This window comes from Hyaena hyaena, unplaced genomic scaffold (genome assembly GCF_003009895.1).
Source record: "Hyaena hyaena isolate Hyena2069 unplaced genomic scaffold, ASM300989v1 scaffold_99, whole genome shotgun sequence".
Lineage (NCBI taxonomy): Eukaryota > Metazoa > Chordata > Mammalia > Carnivora > Hyaenidae > Hyaena > Hyaena hyaena.
Window position 1 is genome coordinate 945,950 of NW_024080731.1, and position 18,030 is coordinate 963,979.

At 34.7% G+C, this 18,030-nt stretch overlaps 1 protein-coding gene across 1 annotated transcript in view; it reads left to right on the forward strand.

Moving 5' to 3' along the window:
* NAV3 (neuron navigator 3) overlaps positions 1–18,030 on the forward strand; it is a 366,296-nt gene that overhangs the window by 286,977 nt on the left and 61,289 nt on the right. The window contains exons 18-21 of the mRNA XM_039235544.1: positions 1,525–1,713; positions 5,352–5,404; positions 11,714–11,737; positions 14,229–14,306. Of these exons, the coding sequence (XP_039091475.1) occupies positions 1,525–1,713; positions 5,352–5,404; positions 11,714–11,737; positions 14,229–14,306 (344 nt within the window). The remainder of the gene's footprint in view (positions 1–1,524; positions 1,714–5,351; positions 5,405–11,713; positions 11,738–14,228; positions 14,307–18,030) is intronic.

Genomic DNA, 18,030 nt, shown 5'->3' on the forward strand with positions numbered 1-18,030 from the left:
ATAGAATAGGATGATTTACTCCAATCCAGGTACTTTAAACATAAATACTCAGTTCTAGAATGTTCTTCAGTGTATCTATTAGCAGTCAGTCAGCAATCAGATTGAATTATTAACTGCTGGTTAAAAAATTTCTCTCTCCACCCCTCTTCCTTTCTCCTTCCCCTCACTCCTCATCTTCTCTCTCCTTGCCCCCTCTGCTTTCTTCCCTTCATTCCTACAGATTGCACACTTTGCAAATCCATAGTTTCTTTCACGTTTTATTGTATATAATATGAACTCACAGATATAAATCTGTCTTGTATTTCTTTCCTTTTTCTTGTCCTTTTTTCAATCCAGTCCGCAACTGTTCTATCACAGGGTTGTTCAGTATTAATTCATCAATATCTATTAAATATTCAGCATAGGGCCTGGAAAATAGAAGACATTCCCTTTTGTCTCCCTCACAGTATATACGCCTCCTATTTTACATTGTTTTGAAAGCCAGTTATTAAGAAACTTAGTGCCTGTTTCAAAAAAAATGTAGGTTTTCAAATGATATCAGACGAATTCTAAGCCAATGACATAAATTCTTTCAGGCTTTGGAAACACCCAGAAGCTTTGTGATAGCTTTAGAGGTTCCTGCCTGCTTCCTCAGATACTTATAAGGACTTGATTTTCTTAAATATGAGCACTTATATTTCTCTAATTTCTGCTTTGCTTTTACTCCACATTTAAGACAGTGTTGTTTCGAAAGCAGTTGTACATTCAGTCAATCACATCTTTCTTTAAATTCATCATCATTAATTGGCCTAAAATATTGAGTGTTATTAGAACTCTTTGCAATTGGCACTAAGTAAATAAATCCTTATTTCAAATTATGGACATAAGGCACTGTTTGGGAAACACAGCAGGTTTGTATTTTTGATAGTCCCACTGTGGTACTCTGGTCTTAGATACAGTAGAAAATGTGATCGATTGACCTTATGCTGAGCTATAAAAACCATGTATGTTACGTTTCATTAAAAAATTATTTTCTTATACCCAAACTCTGATAATAATATTGGTACTGACTATGAACTTACATACATTCAGAAGTCAAAATGACTAAATGTCTTAAGTTGGAAACTTCAAAAGGATCTTCTTGGGAAATTTAGATTTCTTGTGTTTTCTTTTCAGTTTTGTTTTTTCCAGATGTGTTCTTCTTTAAAAGAAACTGCAGACTTTATGAAGGCAATCTTTTCTTCATTGCCAGCAGAATAAACATGTTATTGTATTTCTAGCATAAACAGTAGTGGTTGCTTGGTGGCTTTGTTTAATGTTGCTTTAGATATTGACTGCTTGCCATGAAAGTGTTAGAAGAAAAAGGGACTCCACTGAAACTGTTATCGACCATTTCAGAGGCAGACTCTCAGCCTACCTTAAATAGAGACACCTGTTAAAATCACGTTTCCGTAGAATTGGGATCACATTCTCACTCTCCATCAACCTACTATTTTCATCACCCAAGCTTCAGAATAATGAGACTGTGTGTGCTTTGTTTTTCAGTGAGTCCAACCAATCTGTCTCAATTTAACCTTCCCGGGCCCAGCATGATGCGCTCAAATAGCATCCCAGCCCAAGACTCTTCCTTCGATCTCTACGATGACTCCCAGCTTTGTGGGAGTGCCACATCTCTGGAAGAAAGGCCACGTGCCATCAGTCATTCAGGCTCGTTCCGAGACAGCATGGAAGAAGGTAGGCGAAGGGGGAAATAAAGACGGAGTTACTCTATTTAACTCAGAGATGAAAACTGTCACATCAGACACAACACAAGGATTCCTGAAGAGTAGATAAATGAGTAAGTATAACTCTCATTTAGGGAGCCCTGAAGCTTGAAGAAGACTTAGTCTGCATTACCTTCTGTTTCTTTTTTTTTAATGTTTATTTATTTATTTTTGAAATGTTTTATTTATTTCTAGAGGAGAGAGGAGACAGCGTAAGCAGGGGAGGGCCAGAGAGAGAGGGAGTCACAGACTGAAACAGGCTCCAGGCTCTGAGCCGGCAGTCAGCACAGAGCCTGACGCGGGGCTCGAACCCATGAACCGCGAGATCATGACTTAAGCGAAAGTCGGACGCTCAACCGACTAAGCCACCCAGGCGCCCCTAATGTTTATTTATTTTTGAGAGAGAGAGAGAAGAGAGGTGGCGGTGCAGAGAGAGGGAGACATGAAATCGGAAGCAGTCTCCAGGATCCAAGCTGTCAGCACAGAGCCCAACGGGGGCTTGAACTCACGAACTCTGAGATCATGACCTCAGCTGAAGTTGGAAGCTCAACTGACTGAGCCACCTAGGCACCCCAGTTACCTTCTGTTTCTCTATGCATTTGCACCTATGCCAGAAATTGTTTTGATTATTAGTTGGCTCTAGAATAGTTCAAAATAAATCCAATGTTTTCATAAAGAAATCTTCACAATTTTAGAGCATTTTTCCTGGTGTGTCAAATACCAGAGCAAATGTTTTGTTTGACATCTCAGTTAAAGAACTATAAAGACACATAAGCCAGAAAAATTATCTTATGAAACTACCATATGTTGCCAACTTGTATTCTCAGAAACTCCCTCTGGTGTTAATTTCTGTTACCATATTAGAATTCATACTATGTCTACTTTTGCTTCATAAGTCTCATTTCCTTATCCAATGTAATAAGGTTCTATGTGAATATTTTGTAATAATTCTATTTGAAAAACTTAGGAGGCTTCATTGATATTTAAACATCTATAATTTTCTAAACTATATAATCTCAAGTGTGAAATTTGATAATATTTGAGAGATTTCCTCTTTGACTTTTGAGTGAATGAGTTTTTAAAGTATCCATAAAGGAAAATTGTGGCACACATATTATAAAGCATATCAACTGTGGGTAAAATAAAGGTAAACATAAAAGTTTGAACTGGTCACAATAAAATCAGACATAACGTCAGCCAACTATCCTAGTCCTTAATAATAATGTATAAAAGAAGGACTCCAGATCTTAAAACATACCAGGCTTTAAGCCTCTGGCCATCCATTTATGTGTGGAATGAACTTGGGCAAGATTTTTACCTTTATTGTTCCTTATTCCTGCATCTGTAATTTTACAGGTTTGTCATGAAAACAAAGTTAGGGAACAGGTCTGTTCCTTTCTCTTTCACCTTCCTCTTTTCTTAAAGTCTCTTCTGATTAAAAGTTTAGATGGCTATGGGGGCGCCTGGATGGCTTAGTCAGTTAAGCATCCAACTTGAGCTCAGGTCATGATCTCATGGTTCATGGGTTCAAGCCCCACATTGGGCTCTGTGCTGACATCTTGGAGCGTGGAGCTTGCTTACTTTAGATTCTGTGTCTACTCTCTCTCTGCCCCTCTCCTTCTCGTGTTCTTTCTCTCTCTTAAAAATAAATAAACATTAAAAAAATGTTTTAAGTTTAAATGGTTCTGAAAATTGATTTAATGTTTTCAGGCCACCACTGTGTGCTTAATTTGCTAGCACTAAATCAGTTGACCACCATTGCCACTACCTTTTGGGATATTAAGTAAACCACTGAGTTCATTGTGACAGAGTGTGGATTGTATCTGGAGAGTCTGCTGATTGTGGCAGAATAGATAGACAAAATTGAACTAATCAGCAATATAAAGTCATTGCTTTTTTGAGATGATTCTATCACTCTCTTCACAGACAGGCATCTTATAATACTTTAAAAATAATTGGCTAAGCATACTGATGGCTCTCAAGAGTGCTCATTTACAGATTTACAGATGCTGGGAAGGTCAGGCCTTCTGTGTGTGAGGATTAAATAGTCTAACTTGCTGATCAGCAGCCTGAGCGGACAAGATGGCTTCTTGATGCCCGTCCATTGAACACCGAACAATTATAATTCTTACATTGTGGTGTACAATCAAGTGATTATTGAACTGGTGAGATGGAAAGGGCTTTATTGATGCCCTCGCTGCTCAGTGCTCACAGTGAAGATGAGGAACAGTGCACAAACTAGGAGTTCATAGACCTGTAAGTAGTAAGTAGCAGGAACAGACCAAAAAAATGGGATCTTCCAATTCATTGCCCACCTGCCTTCTGTACACTGTGCTGAAAATCTTACTTCATACTGGTGTTGTTAGAAGTTGAAAGAATGTGGGATTTTGTTTGATTATTTTGTGTTCTTTAGATGACTAACATTTTGCACATCTCACACAGTTGTAGGAGGTGCTCAAGTTGGAAATCTGGGGATTGTCCTTCATTCCTCTTTGGTCCACATTTATATTCAATCAATTTTAAGGAAGTTCTTCCTGATGTTCCTCAAATTCATCCCTTTCTTTTGAGTCACACTGGCACAATCCTGCACAGCTTTCCCAGTCTTTCCAGACCAGGTTGTGAGCACCTGGCATGTGTCCTTGAGGTACCCCTTGTATTGCTCTCAGTAGTATTTATGTTACTCTTTTGTAATTTTCTTCTTAGTTGTATATCTTTCTACTTCTTTTTGAGCCCATGGATTGTGTCATAATTTTTATAGTCCCAAGATCTAGAAAGGTCCTGTCATATTGGGTGGGCCCAACTACTGTTTAATGGATGAATGCGCAGAAATAACTGTACATTATCCCACAATGAAAAGAAGAAGGGCTTTTCTACAAATATAATTAAGCACAGTTTTATCTACCTTTTGGGCTTAACACATTAGATGCAGAGAAATAGAAAGCAGCCTATCACTTGCTTACAATGTTATTTTGGTATACCTAGATAAAAAATGGTATGCAATTTCCATTCTTTCCATTTCATTTCACTGAGACATCACCTTGAAATAAATAATTTTCTGTTACTAAAACTACAAAAGAAACAATAATTCTCCATTTAAAAGAGTATAATCAACTCATCACAGATAACATTGAAATAGCAAGTTAAATAAAATGCTTATGTCCCTGAAAGTCTATGGAGAAAAAACATTGAAAATAGACCTTTGTTGTATAAAAAGGAAATTAAGTAAATTAAGAAAATGTAGAAAATAAAGGTATTTTTTTAAGTTTATGACTTTATGGCAACTTCAGGTTTCCATGATTTTCTGGTAATTTATTCTATGGAGATTTACTGCAACTTTAAATACGTGCACAGCCTGCCTAAAGGGCTTGTACTGGCCAAATCTTCTCCCTAACATGATGAAGGATGTATTTTAGGGGAACAGGCAAGGGACCTTGCCATGTCTCAACATTTTGACCTCCAAAAAATAGCAGCAGAATTGTTCTCAGATTTTTACATCTAGCTGTTATTCTTTTATTTCCCTAATTACCTAACCTCCACTTTCTAGCAAAGGCCTGGGGTTTCTGAGCACACTTCATTATTTTACCTATTGTTCCTTTTTGCTTTTTCTAGTTCACGGCTCTTCATTATCACTGGTCTCCAGCACTTCTTCTCTTTACTCAACAGTAAGTATCCATTGTTAAGAAAGGGCTTCTGCCTCCACCAAGCACAAAAAGATTAAATAGATTGAGATTTACACAGACGTTGCACAGTGAAATAAGGGCATACACTCATCTACTGCATAACCAGTAGCTGGCTGGTGCTTTCCCCGCCCTCTGTGGCCTAGTTTTATGTGCTGTCACCTGACTTTGTTAAGTGTCTTCTATCTCTGAGTCCACTTATTAAAATCAATGAGTGCATGAAAAACTGAATTCCATAAAACCTCTTGGGGTATAACTGGGAATCCCTGAAACCATGTACTCTCCCATAAATTTATAACAGTGACTAGTTTCCCTTTGTTCTCTGAGCCATAACTGGTCATTTTTCTATGGTATTTTCTCCATTTTACTATTTTAATTTTTCAAGTTCATCTATGCCAAAGGGTAAAGGCTCAAAAGGGCTAGAGATTAAAAAATATATATCTTCTTAAATAGAATGTGATTTTTAAAACTATTTCTGCAAAGAGAAAAGTGCTGAAGTTTTGACTTATTTTCCTGATGTGGACAATTATAATCTGTTTTTGCCAAGATGAGCTTTCTGTCCACTTAATATAATTTCATTTTTTTGAAAAAAAAAACAAAAAAAAAAGAGAAAAAGATCTAAAGGATGTTATATTTAATAGGAGGGATCCTTCATGCCTAGGTAAGAGTGAGATATATTTCATTTACTGAATCTCACTGACACTTGAGCACTGCAAATCATCCTTAGTCCAGTGCTGAAAGGTTCATAAAAAGTTCACTCAATGAGCAATTAAGCCTGATGGGCAACGCTAATTGTTTCACTCATTTCATTAGGCTTAAATGTTAGGGCCCTCACTTTATAAGCTCATCTTACATATTTACTGCTTTGGATAGTTACTCAAGATCAGATTATTATGGGGAAAAGCAATATTTTTTCTCATCATATATCCTTTTCATGATTAAATTTGCCAGTTATACTCTGTAAATGAAGAAATCACTATTGTCTAAATTTAATGCTTTAGGCAAATGGATAAGAAGTGGAAAGGTGAAATGTTTTGGATAAAACACATAAAAGAACCGTGTTAACACTTAACTGTTCCTCCTCATTGTCCCAGTACTGCTGTGTGCTCGATAGATGAGCTCTGACTTAAAGCATTGCGGCCCCGGTCTCTACATAGCATCAAAAGATGCAGCATGATTACAATATTTTAAATATACACAGAACCACCATTTGGATAAAACTGCCTTCATTCAGCCTGAGAAAGACTTAAGAAGAAAGGAGCTTGGTTTAAGGAAAAATAGATGGGTAATTAGTATGTAGCAGAGTCCAGTAGAACTTTCTGTGATAATAAAAGGCTCTCTAGCTGCACTGTCTATACAGTAACCTCTGGCCACATATGGCTATTGACTATTTGAAGTGTGTCTGGTGTAACAGAGGACCTAAAGTTTTAAGTTTAATTAATTTAAATTTAAATTTAAAGAGGCACATGTGCCTTGTAGCTTCTGTATTGAGTATTTCAGGTTTATACGGAAGAAGAGGGCTCATTTTAAAAATTGTAGATAAATAGGAGTAGATGTCAAAATGACAAGGACAATCAGAAAGCATAAATGAGGAGTAGGTAGTAAGAGTGCAATATGAAACGGGAAGAGAGATTAAACTAACGTGACTACACGCCTATGTGCCAAAATTTAGACATGAAATGTACCAGTGTGTTAGTGTGCAAAGAATATATTAGGTCTTCAAGCAACATGAGAAGGCGATACTATTAGTATATTAGAGAATTGACATATACAGAAAATGATGCAAATTAGATTCTTGAATTCATAAATAACCTATAGTTAAACAATTCAAATAAATGCATATTCGGAGGACTAATAAAAAGAAAAATCAAAAATGATAATGAGTCATTCTGATTTTAGTCCCCCATTATCATACACTGAGATCCCAATGGCAATGAGAAAAAAATCTGTGAAAGTATTTTTTAAGCTATGAAGTAAAAAGGCAATTTATCATTATTTTTCACACTTTCTTAAGGACTCTAGGTCAAGATTCAGTTGATTTGCACTCTTGCCTAACTCTATCTGCAATTATTGTGTGACATCAGGCAAGCTGCTAAGTTTCTTTGGACTATACCTGTAAAATCAAATTGGAAAACAACAGCTAGATCTATCCCATCTGTCTCAAAGATTTTGTGTAATTATTGGAGAAACCAGGAATGTTGCATACCATAAATAACAGAAATGGTAAACTTTTGATTTACAATGATTCTAGGAGCATCATTTATATCATGGTCTATGTGGGTTGCATCTTTTTAATTATGCATTGTATAACTAACATAGCTGTGCATGGTTATTTCCTTCATCAAATAATTTAAGTGTCTAGGGAGAGAAAAAGTTCTTTTTTTAAGAAGTATATTAGGGACTCTCTGCTCTTATTAGACAAAATACTACTCTCGGTAACCATGAGTATAAACCATGTTTACTCTAACATTATACATATAATATTAACACTTATACAACTTATAGAATTATATATTTTGCTGTATGTATTACACTTATATTAAAACAAACTAATACCCATGGCGTGTTGCAAACAACATTTCCCTATAAAATCACCAATCTAACAAATCTCACTGGAAGGATTCTTCACCTATAGATCTTTTAACGCTTCTACCACTTACACTTTGGTAAAATTTTCAAAAGTATCATGTTATAAACTTGAGGATATCACCCAGTAGAATATTTCTGTGCAGAAAGATTCAAGGAATTTGCATAGTGATTTGAAATCATAGGCCTAATCTAGGGATGCCTATGTGGCTCAGTTGGTTAAGCATACAACTTTGGCTCAGGTTATGATCTTACAGTCCATGAGTTGAAGCCCTACATCATGCTCTGTGCTGATAGATCAGAGCCTGGAGCTGGCTTCAGATTCTGTGTCGCCCTCTCTCTCTCTGCCCCTCCCCAACTCACACTCTGTCTCTCTCCCAAAAATAAATATTAAAAAAATATATCATAGGCCTAATCTGATCTGCCAAGTTCTTACCTTTGTCAGACTTAGAGTTTGTGTGCTTCTTTTTAAATCCAAGACAACACTGTGAAATCCTGAGCTTTTATCTCAAAATTCAAATTTCTACATTCTTTTTAATGCAATCAGGATATCTAGCAACACTAAGATTAATTCCTCCAGGTTTACAGTCACTTGGCATCGCCCCATTAGATGTTGGCATATGTTTTCAGGGTGGTTCCAGCCCGCACCACCTCTTCTTTGCTTCCTGACACTAAAGCTGAGTTTGGGCTCTTAGTTATTATTGTGCTGTTTTGCTTCTCAAGGGAAAAACAGACTCCTTATTCTCCATATCTTTATGAAAAGTAAGGAAAATAAAAACCTAGAAAGACTGTGTGATTTTTTTTAAATTCCCAGAGCCTTTTTTATTCTTTATATTCCTGGTCCTTTTAACCATTGAAATTGTCGATTCTTGCAATAAATAGGTGTTTTCTGACTGGACTTGTATATTAAAAACTTGATTGAATCTGTTTTGTACGTGAAATCTAATTTATATTGATTTAATAAGAGCAGGGCCATGTTTCATTTGTTGTGGATCCCTTTAGCATATTTCCTAACACACAGCTAATATTAAAGTAAATTTTTTTAGTAAATTTGAATGTGTGAGTGAAAGGCTTATTAATGGTTTATGGAGTAAAGAATCATTTGATATATTTTTATTTTGGCATAATGTTTTATATTGTCTACCATTCTCCAGACATTGTTCTTGGTTCAAAACCAACATTTAAAAATTGCAAATAATCACATTCCAATATGATATTATTAATTCCATGCCTAAATTGCTGAAATAGAATATTAATATTCTGCCTCAGTGCTTCAACTTTATATAACACCTGCCTAGTACTAAAGCCATGGGGTATGAAAGAAGGCAAAGATTAAAGAAAAAGATAGTTTTGAAAAAATAGCAATGAGAAAAATCATACATATAGAATTAATATGTAATGGTTATGCTTATGAGTATATAAATAACTTATTCAAGGTTTTTTTTTTTTACAAATAGTTTATTGTCAAATTAGTTTCCACATAACACTCAGTGCTCATCCCAACAAGTGTCCTCCTCCATGCCCATCCCCCCTCTCCCCCCACATCCATCAGTCCTCAGTTTTTGTCAGCATTCAAGAGTCTCTCATGGTTTGCCTCTCTATTCAAGGTTTTTTTAATGAGAAATACAATGAATATCTTTCTTGACTTTTTTAAAATGGAATGCATTGCCTTTTTAATATACAAATTATTTATTATCAGTTTTATATAATGCTAGCACGCCTTGAAGCAGGATTTGGGCGGAATATAGTGGCAATAAACATGCAAAGTTCTAGGGAAAACAAATTGTCATAGTTAATTGTGCCATATATCTTAAGGCAAACAACTTCCAGTTTTCTTTTGATTTTATGAAATTTCCATCTTAAAATTAGTTCCCTACTTGTGATTCAAAAACAAACTGTATATGAATCCTTAAAACTATAATTAAAAAGTAAAATCTTCACTTAAAAATTAAATAGCAACATAAAAATATTCAAGTTTTATGTTAGCATTTATTTTTAAAACAAAGTTTTCTTATAAAGGCTATTAGGGTTCTACTATGTAACCACTCTATTATTTAAACACCATATTACTAACTATACATTATTTTTAAGAGTAAATATAGGAAAGAGAAAACTCAAAAAATGCTTATGCATAAAAAATATCTTGATCTTCATGTTGCTAATCTGTTTTACTGTTATGTTTTCTAAAAAAAAAAAAAAAAACAGTGGTTCAGGTACTTCTGTATCAATTAGCCAGGCAATGTCCCCAAAAGGGGAAATAAGAGATTTTTTGTTTTAGCTTTGAAATTGCTCAAGGCAATGAACTAATTTGTACTGTTCCCCACTATTATTCATTCTCCAGCTTTTCCAGAATAAGGGAGCCTCCCAAATGTAATGGTGCACATAACTCATGTTCTTTTTTTTTTTTTTTTTTTTTTTTTAAATTCCTGAGAGAGAGAGACACAGTGTGAGCAGGGAAGGGTCAGAGAGAGGGAGACACAGAATCTGAAGCAGGCTCCAGGCTCTGAGCTATCTGTCAGCACAGAGTCCAACATGGGGCTCGAACCTACGAACCATGAGATCATGACCTGAGCCGAAGTCAGACGCTTAAACAACTGAGCCACCCAAGCGCCCTTCATGTTCTGGCATTTTGTAGCCCAGCACAAAGATGAAAAACAGAGCTAGAAATTTTCTGCAGCTGAGTCCAAAACAGCCTTCAACTTCCTAAAGCCGTCCTTATTTGCATAATGTGTATGACCGAAGATGTCTGTTAGCCACTTTCATCACCATCTTGACACTTGGAATTTTAATGTTTTGCAGACTTGCAGCTCAATAAGCTTAGTAATCATTAATGACAATAAAAGAAGACAGAAACTAATAAACTGATTTTCTGTAGTTATCAGTAGAGGTCAGTATTTTCTCTCCTGCTTTATTTGGCAATTTTTATGATCTGTAAATCACAGAATAAAATTCTGACTCCCAAGTCTTGGCTGATGATGTCTATAATATCATGGAGTGCATTTTCTAATATATATGAAAAAAATCCAATATTTCACTTTACCTACACCCATCTTTTTTTAGAGTATAATTTTGTAATTACTTTTGTTTTTGTTGCTAGCGTCTGAATCTTAGAATAACATTGTCTTTTAACTCCAAATTTGCTTTAAAGGTGTACTATATATCCATGAATCAAATAACCTATGTTTTCTCTCTTTTTTAATTTTTAAATGTTTACTTATTTTTGAGAGAGAGAGACACACAAAATGTGAGGGGGGTGGGTACAGAAAGAGAGGGAGACACAGAATCTGAAGCAGGCTCCAGGCTCTGAGCTATGACCACAGACCTGATGTAGGACTTGAACTCACGAACCACAAGATTATGAACTGAGCTGAAGTCGGGTGCTCAACCGACTGAGCCACCCAGGCACCCCCAAATAACCTACGTTTTCAAGATACCATTTGTATATAAGGAAGTACTCCTTTGCAATCTTAAAGATTCCTGTTATAATGCTATATTATAATATAGTAATAAATATAATATAAATATAATAATCATTTATAATATGAAATTACAACATGTATTTTATTATAATAATTTATAAATAGTTTTATGTTGGATCATAAGAATATCCTTAAATACAGTATAATTATACGATACATTTACTTATACTTGTGGAGCAAAATGACATTAGTCACTTACAGTTAATTTTTTTTCTTTTGTCTTTTACAGGCTGAAGAAAAAGCTCATTCAGAGGTAAAATTTGTAGCATTTTCTTATTCTGTTTATGTTTGTGATGAAATGACTGTTTATACCACTAGAGGGCTCTGTGATACAGTAGCATAGCTCTCCAGCACTGCCAACAGAAGTGATCCTCTAGTTGATAAATGGTCTTGGATATTTACTCTTAAAGAAAATGAAAGGAAGTTTTTAAGAGCAAACTTACCTCTTACATTCTAGAATGGAGTTTTAGATCAACAACTGAAAAGTTGCCTATAATCATAAGTGCTTTTTAGATCTGAGCCATGAATGAATGAATGAATGTGTGGTCTTTCTAGTTTATTGTAGTCTCTTTTCCCCAAGCCTGTGAGACTAACGGCATAGGATTAGTGAAACTGTTGAATCTTAGGCATCACACCTCCATAATAGAAGCTACCAGCACCACGGTCCATCTGTTTCATGCCAGGACTTTGCTGCTCTAATCACCACTTTATGTCTAGTGTGGTGTATAGTTCTAATGCACACATTTCACAAATTCTCTTTATCACAATCACATACCAATCAGATTGCAACCTGGAGAAAATATTTTCTTTACTTCACTTTGTAAAAGAATTTTCCTATCCAAGGAGAGCAGGACTTTAATTAGGACTTTATTTAAGGTGTGGTAATGACTACTTGGTTGGTTTCCACTGAGGCAGTCAGATCACAGAGAAAATCAATGTCTTGTCATTAGTCTTTGCAAAGGAACTATGCCCTTACTAGCACTTAAAGGAAAGGCTGGGCTGTGTTTAAAATATTGAAATAGTATTGATTATAGCAACATGATCTCTTTAATTGCTAGACCAAAAAGTTAATACGTTTAAAAAAAAAAAAAAAACCTACAGTGCTTTATATATGTTGCATGGACATGACAGTGCTTCTAATTTGGTCATAATATGGCCAGCCGCTGAGATAAACAAATACTACCTATTTGCCTTGTTAGTCCTTATTCAACTCCCATTTTTATCATCTCTGCCTCCTAATGGATCATGGTTTTTAAAAAGGAATTTACATTACTTTAAGGTTAATTTGTAAAGGATCATGTAACAGAGGTGATTAATTTGAGAAAAGCTCTGAATTTGTATTGGTGTAAGATCAAGTAGATGCTCTGTTTTCTGGAACTGACTGTGGTCATCATCATTTGAATGCAAGTCCATGCAATGCTATTTGGAGCTAGTGTATCTATTAAAAAAAAAAAAAACAGGAGTGAAATGGAATCACATTTGCTGAAATTATATAAATGTCCACTGTCTCTGCTTCCAGCTTAAAATTCATAAGTGTTTTAGAGTCTCTCAACATTGACTACCATTTTTTTTCTGCCAGTAAGGGGGGAAGAAAATGACAGTTACTGAATTGTGTCAAGAATGTTCTTTCAAACCGACACAGCATTCCAAAAGTCCAACCACTACAATAGATTTCTTTTTAAAGAAAGGAGAAGAATTATAGTAAAATGCTTGGCATCTAAGTAACTACTATCCCTTGATGCTGGAAGTGGACTTGTAGACTTAGTCTCCCAAGACTGTAGATGTTTTCCCCTTAATAATCGCTGTTTACATTTCTTAGCAACATGAGACGCAGTTTTAAATGCAGAAAGTGTTTACATTAACTATTTAAATGTGATATGAACTACTCTCTTCTGGTTCAATTCTGTTACAGTGTGAACTTAGCTAAAGAGGTAGACATTTTAGCATATTTATTTTACTGGTTTAGCTCATTATTTGAACAGTGTTATTTGAAGAACGTTACTGATTTTTTTCCCCTCTTAAGCTATGGTGAATCTGTAAAGCCTTTTTAGTCTGAGCTATAGTAACACAGTGAATTAAAGGCATTATAAAAATTTGGGAAGGCTTCTCTGTTATCCATTAAAACTCCAGCTAATAAAATTATTTTCAAATATGGAGTCATGACACATTGGATTAGAGCCAGCTTTCAGTGCCTAAGGGATAGTATAATGTTGGGAAGTTGCCAAATTATAGAAAATTTTAAAAAGCACATACCAAAAAAAAAAAAAAAACCAACCCAGTACTTTTTTTTATTTTGGCTAAAACTCTGTGCTAACCCCCATGCTAAGACTTTCAGTACTTTTTCCTAAAAGAAGACCTATTAAAAATTGTATTTAATTCTTAGGAAGAAAAGATATTACTATCTGAGTTTTATTATCACAAATTCCCTGAGCTGGAAGAATCAGTAGAGAAAGTCAACTGATTTTTGAGTCAGACATACATGGCCATGGAGCAAGGAAGCATCCATTAATTTGCAAATTTGATCCTAACCTTGATCATAGTTACTTAATTCTCTTCTACGTGGTGTTTGACTCTTACTAAATAGCAAGCGTTCACATTTCTTCGGTTTTTCAGGAACTGGTGCTGATACGCTAATTAAGGGATTGCATGAACAACATAATAGTATTTGCTTTCTTGGATTGAATTCTTAATTTTAAGTAAATATCCACTAGCATATTGAACTGATTTTTTAAAATTACATTCAGCAAATCCATAAACTGCGGCGAGAGCTGGTTGCATCGCAAGAAAAAGTTGCTACCCTCACATCTCAACTTTCAGCAAATGTAAGTCAGTTTTGATTTTTTTGGTATATTAGAATACATGTTTATATAGTAAATAGGATAATTTTACTAACAGCCTTATGGACTTTAAATATCCAAAAATTAAACACACTTCAGTCACTCATACAAATGTAAACTTCCCTGCATGTTGAATAATAAAATGTAAACCCAAATTGACGTGATTAAACAGGCTTTTGTTCCTTCTAAGGTTGGAAATATTAGAAAGAGTTACAAGGATTATTTCTTTTCTAATGTCTTATTTTTCTTACTCTCTGTAGATGTTTTTCAAACCACAATATAGTTGGGGGTTGACAGCAATTAACTTTGGAAGTTAAAAAATTCTATGTGTCCTGCCTTCTACAGCACAATTTATTGGGCAGTTAGCTAAGTATCTAATTAATTCTAAAAGAAAAATTAACTTAGGTCTACCTTTGGGTGTCCGAGCTATATTGCAAATGTGAGAGAGTTCTCTTAAAACCCTGGGCAGTCTTCTCATAACAGTTTGACCAGCTGAGAATGGAAAAAAATGATGCCAGTGAGGCCATCAATAATTTTATTAACATTTATTGAATATCTTTCAGTGTGCCAGGGAAGACTCAGAATAGATGCAGAATAATAAAGGAGAGCCTGTGGCACTGTGCCTGGTCCTAAGGAATACTAGTGTTAGAAGCAGCAATAAGGGGTAAGGAAGCCCCTACTGTTTTTGGCGTACACCCTGCCACCTTCACTCAACATTGATCTGCTCAATTGGAGTGTATAGCTTGGGGCCCCTCCTCTGCGTCAGCACTCTGTTCTCCATTGAGGTTTTCTATCTCCTAGACAAAGCACAACAGAGCAAGAGAGAGCAGATGTAGGCCCACGAGGCATGATGATTAAGAGAGATTTTAAGGATAAAAATTATCGTGCAATATAAGTTCCACAGTATAGAAGTAAGTCACTGAACCCACAATGTATTCATTTTAGCACTGGACTTGAATTGATTTTATCTTTCCAACTTTGGGAGAATCAAATTAATTTGAAGTTGGCTATATTTATTTTTATCAATGTTGTTAGGGGGTTGTTAAAAATAGTGGCAGGTTTTAGAGATTTTAGGCAGTACTGGAAGAGGACAGAATTATTTAACCTATATTTTATGTTTAAGAATAATTCTTAAAGAAATAGTTCAGAAGCAACTATAAATTTTATACTATAAACTGGATGAATAATAGTAAAAAACACTCTGTCTAGGTTCCTGATTCTGCACGCAGAGGACCCAGAAACACAGAGATTGTGTTTATCTGCAACAAGGAAGGCTCAATGATAGATCCTATGCATTGGAGAGTCAAGCTATTTTACAGATGTCTTTAATGATTATTCAGGAGTTTATTTTATTTTGTAAATGTCTCTTGCATGCGTTTGTATTTTCAGATACTAGGATGATAAATGCTGGCTATACATTATGGAATTTGGACTTTTACACAGTATTTTATTTGGACTTTATTTAATTTGGACTTTTTAAACGATTTCCATTTAAAAAGCATCATATGCATATTCTATTAAAAAGGAAAACTAAAACTAAAAGATGTAATAAAAATGTATATTTGTTTCTCCCTCAGACACCCTTCCTAAACATGGATGTTGGTTTCTTTTTTGGGGGGAGAGTATAGCTGACATACAATGTTATGTCAGTTTCAGGCATACAGCTTAGTGATTTGACAAGTTTACACATTATTCTATGTACATCCAAGTGCCAGTACATTTGTCCCATTACGTCACTATTACAGTATCACTGACTATGTGACTGCATTCCTTGTGCTCTGCTTTTTATACTTGTGACTTTCTCATTCTATAACTCATTTTCCCTCTCCTCTTTGCTCAGCCCTCCCACCCCCTTCCCCTCTGACAACCATCAATCTGTTCTCTATATTTACAGTTTTGATTCTGCCTTTTGTTTTTTTTGTAATTTTTTTTAAGATTTCATTTATGAGTGGAGTCATATGATATTTTTCTTTCTCAGTCTGACTTATTTCACTTAGCATAATGCCCTCTAGGTCCATCCGTGTTGTCTCACATTGCAAAATTTCATCCTTCTGTATGGCTTGTAATATTCTATTGTTGGTTCTTGTGTCCTTTCAACTTTGATCTTTTTATTCCCATGAATACATATATGCAGTACACACATGCAAAGGACACACACACACACACACACACACAGACACACACACACACACGCACACACCCAGGAGCAACCAAATTTTAACATAAGGGAACAGTCCTGAAAGTTGACTCCGTGCCATTGTTTGGAAAGGGAGCAAAAATTTTTTAAAGGTGTCATCTGTTGGCTACCTACCACTTCTGTTCTAATCATGCATGCCACATTGATTTCACTGATGTGTTTCCATGACTTTGGCTCATATTCTCAGCTGAGCATTGATATGACCACCAGAGGATGAAAATTGTTTTAGTGGTGAAAAAACTTACTCTTTTTTTTTGCACAAAGCACAGATATACATAGAGTGCATAAATGGGTATCCAGCAATCTGTGATGTTAAAATGTCATGGAGGAAGGGTGCTATTAGAGAAAAAAAAAAGCATCTATGATATCTCCTCAAGGAGCAATAATGAAAAAAAGGAATAAGTACAGAATTAGAGGATGGAGTGTCAAATAGATGATTTTGTTTAAAAAGTGCTACTCTTAAGCAAAAATGCCCAAATATCTCCATCTCTCTCTGGTCACATCTATGTTATTGTTAACAAAACATTTTGTACCTGAATAGGAGCCTAAAATTATATCCTATTTTGCATGTCCTTTCTTTTTCCTTCATAATGCCTTTTATAAATCTTCTGAAGTCACCTGAGATCCACACACCAAAAACCCAGTACATAGCAAGGTTAAACAGTGAAAAACATTGTAAACAATCAAATACCACATTATAGGTCATTAGATAAATAAACTATGATATATCCCTACCATGGACTTTTACTCAGAAGTTTTGTATATCTATGTCAATATGTATTTTCAGGCATATAATATCCTTTCTATATTCAGAAATTTGAATTACTCATAAGGTACTTATTAACTTCAAATCATCTTGAACTTACTGCCTTTAGCATTTGGATTATAATATCACTTTAGAATCCATAGATCATAATCAGTCATCAAAGGATTTTTTTAGTTAATACTTAATTTCTTTCTTAATTCTAAAATATAGTTCATTTAAATTTCATTTGCAGAATATTTTACGTGATTGCCTCTGCATTAATAATCTGTTGATGTAGGTAATACATATATATATAATAACATACATGTACAGAAATTAATCATAAGACTCAATAAAATTATTTCTGTATAAAATTTCTTTAATATAAGTCAAGAGTTATTTTTAATCTTGTAATCCTATTTGGAAGTAGAAATAAACCATGTATTTTTTTAGTTTATTTAGACCACATGTAAACTTTTTACCTTTTGGTTAAATAAGATTATGACACTGAGCATTGTTGTTTGGTGAAATAGTGAAAGAGCCATGGTTTTTAAAGGGGTAAATTAAAATGCATTTGGTTCTGTAGAAAATATCATTAGCTGTTATTTTTTATTTAATAATCATTTAAGTATTCAGATATTCATTTTTACTCAATATATGAATAATTCTATCAGCACTAAAATGATTTTCCTTAATTAAGGGTACTTTTTTTTTTTAATTGATCTGTCACGTGTTTGGGCATGACATAATTATATTTATATGGAGTC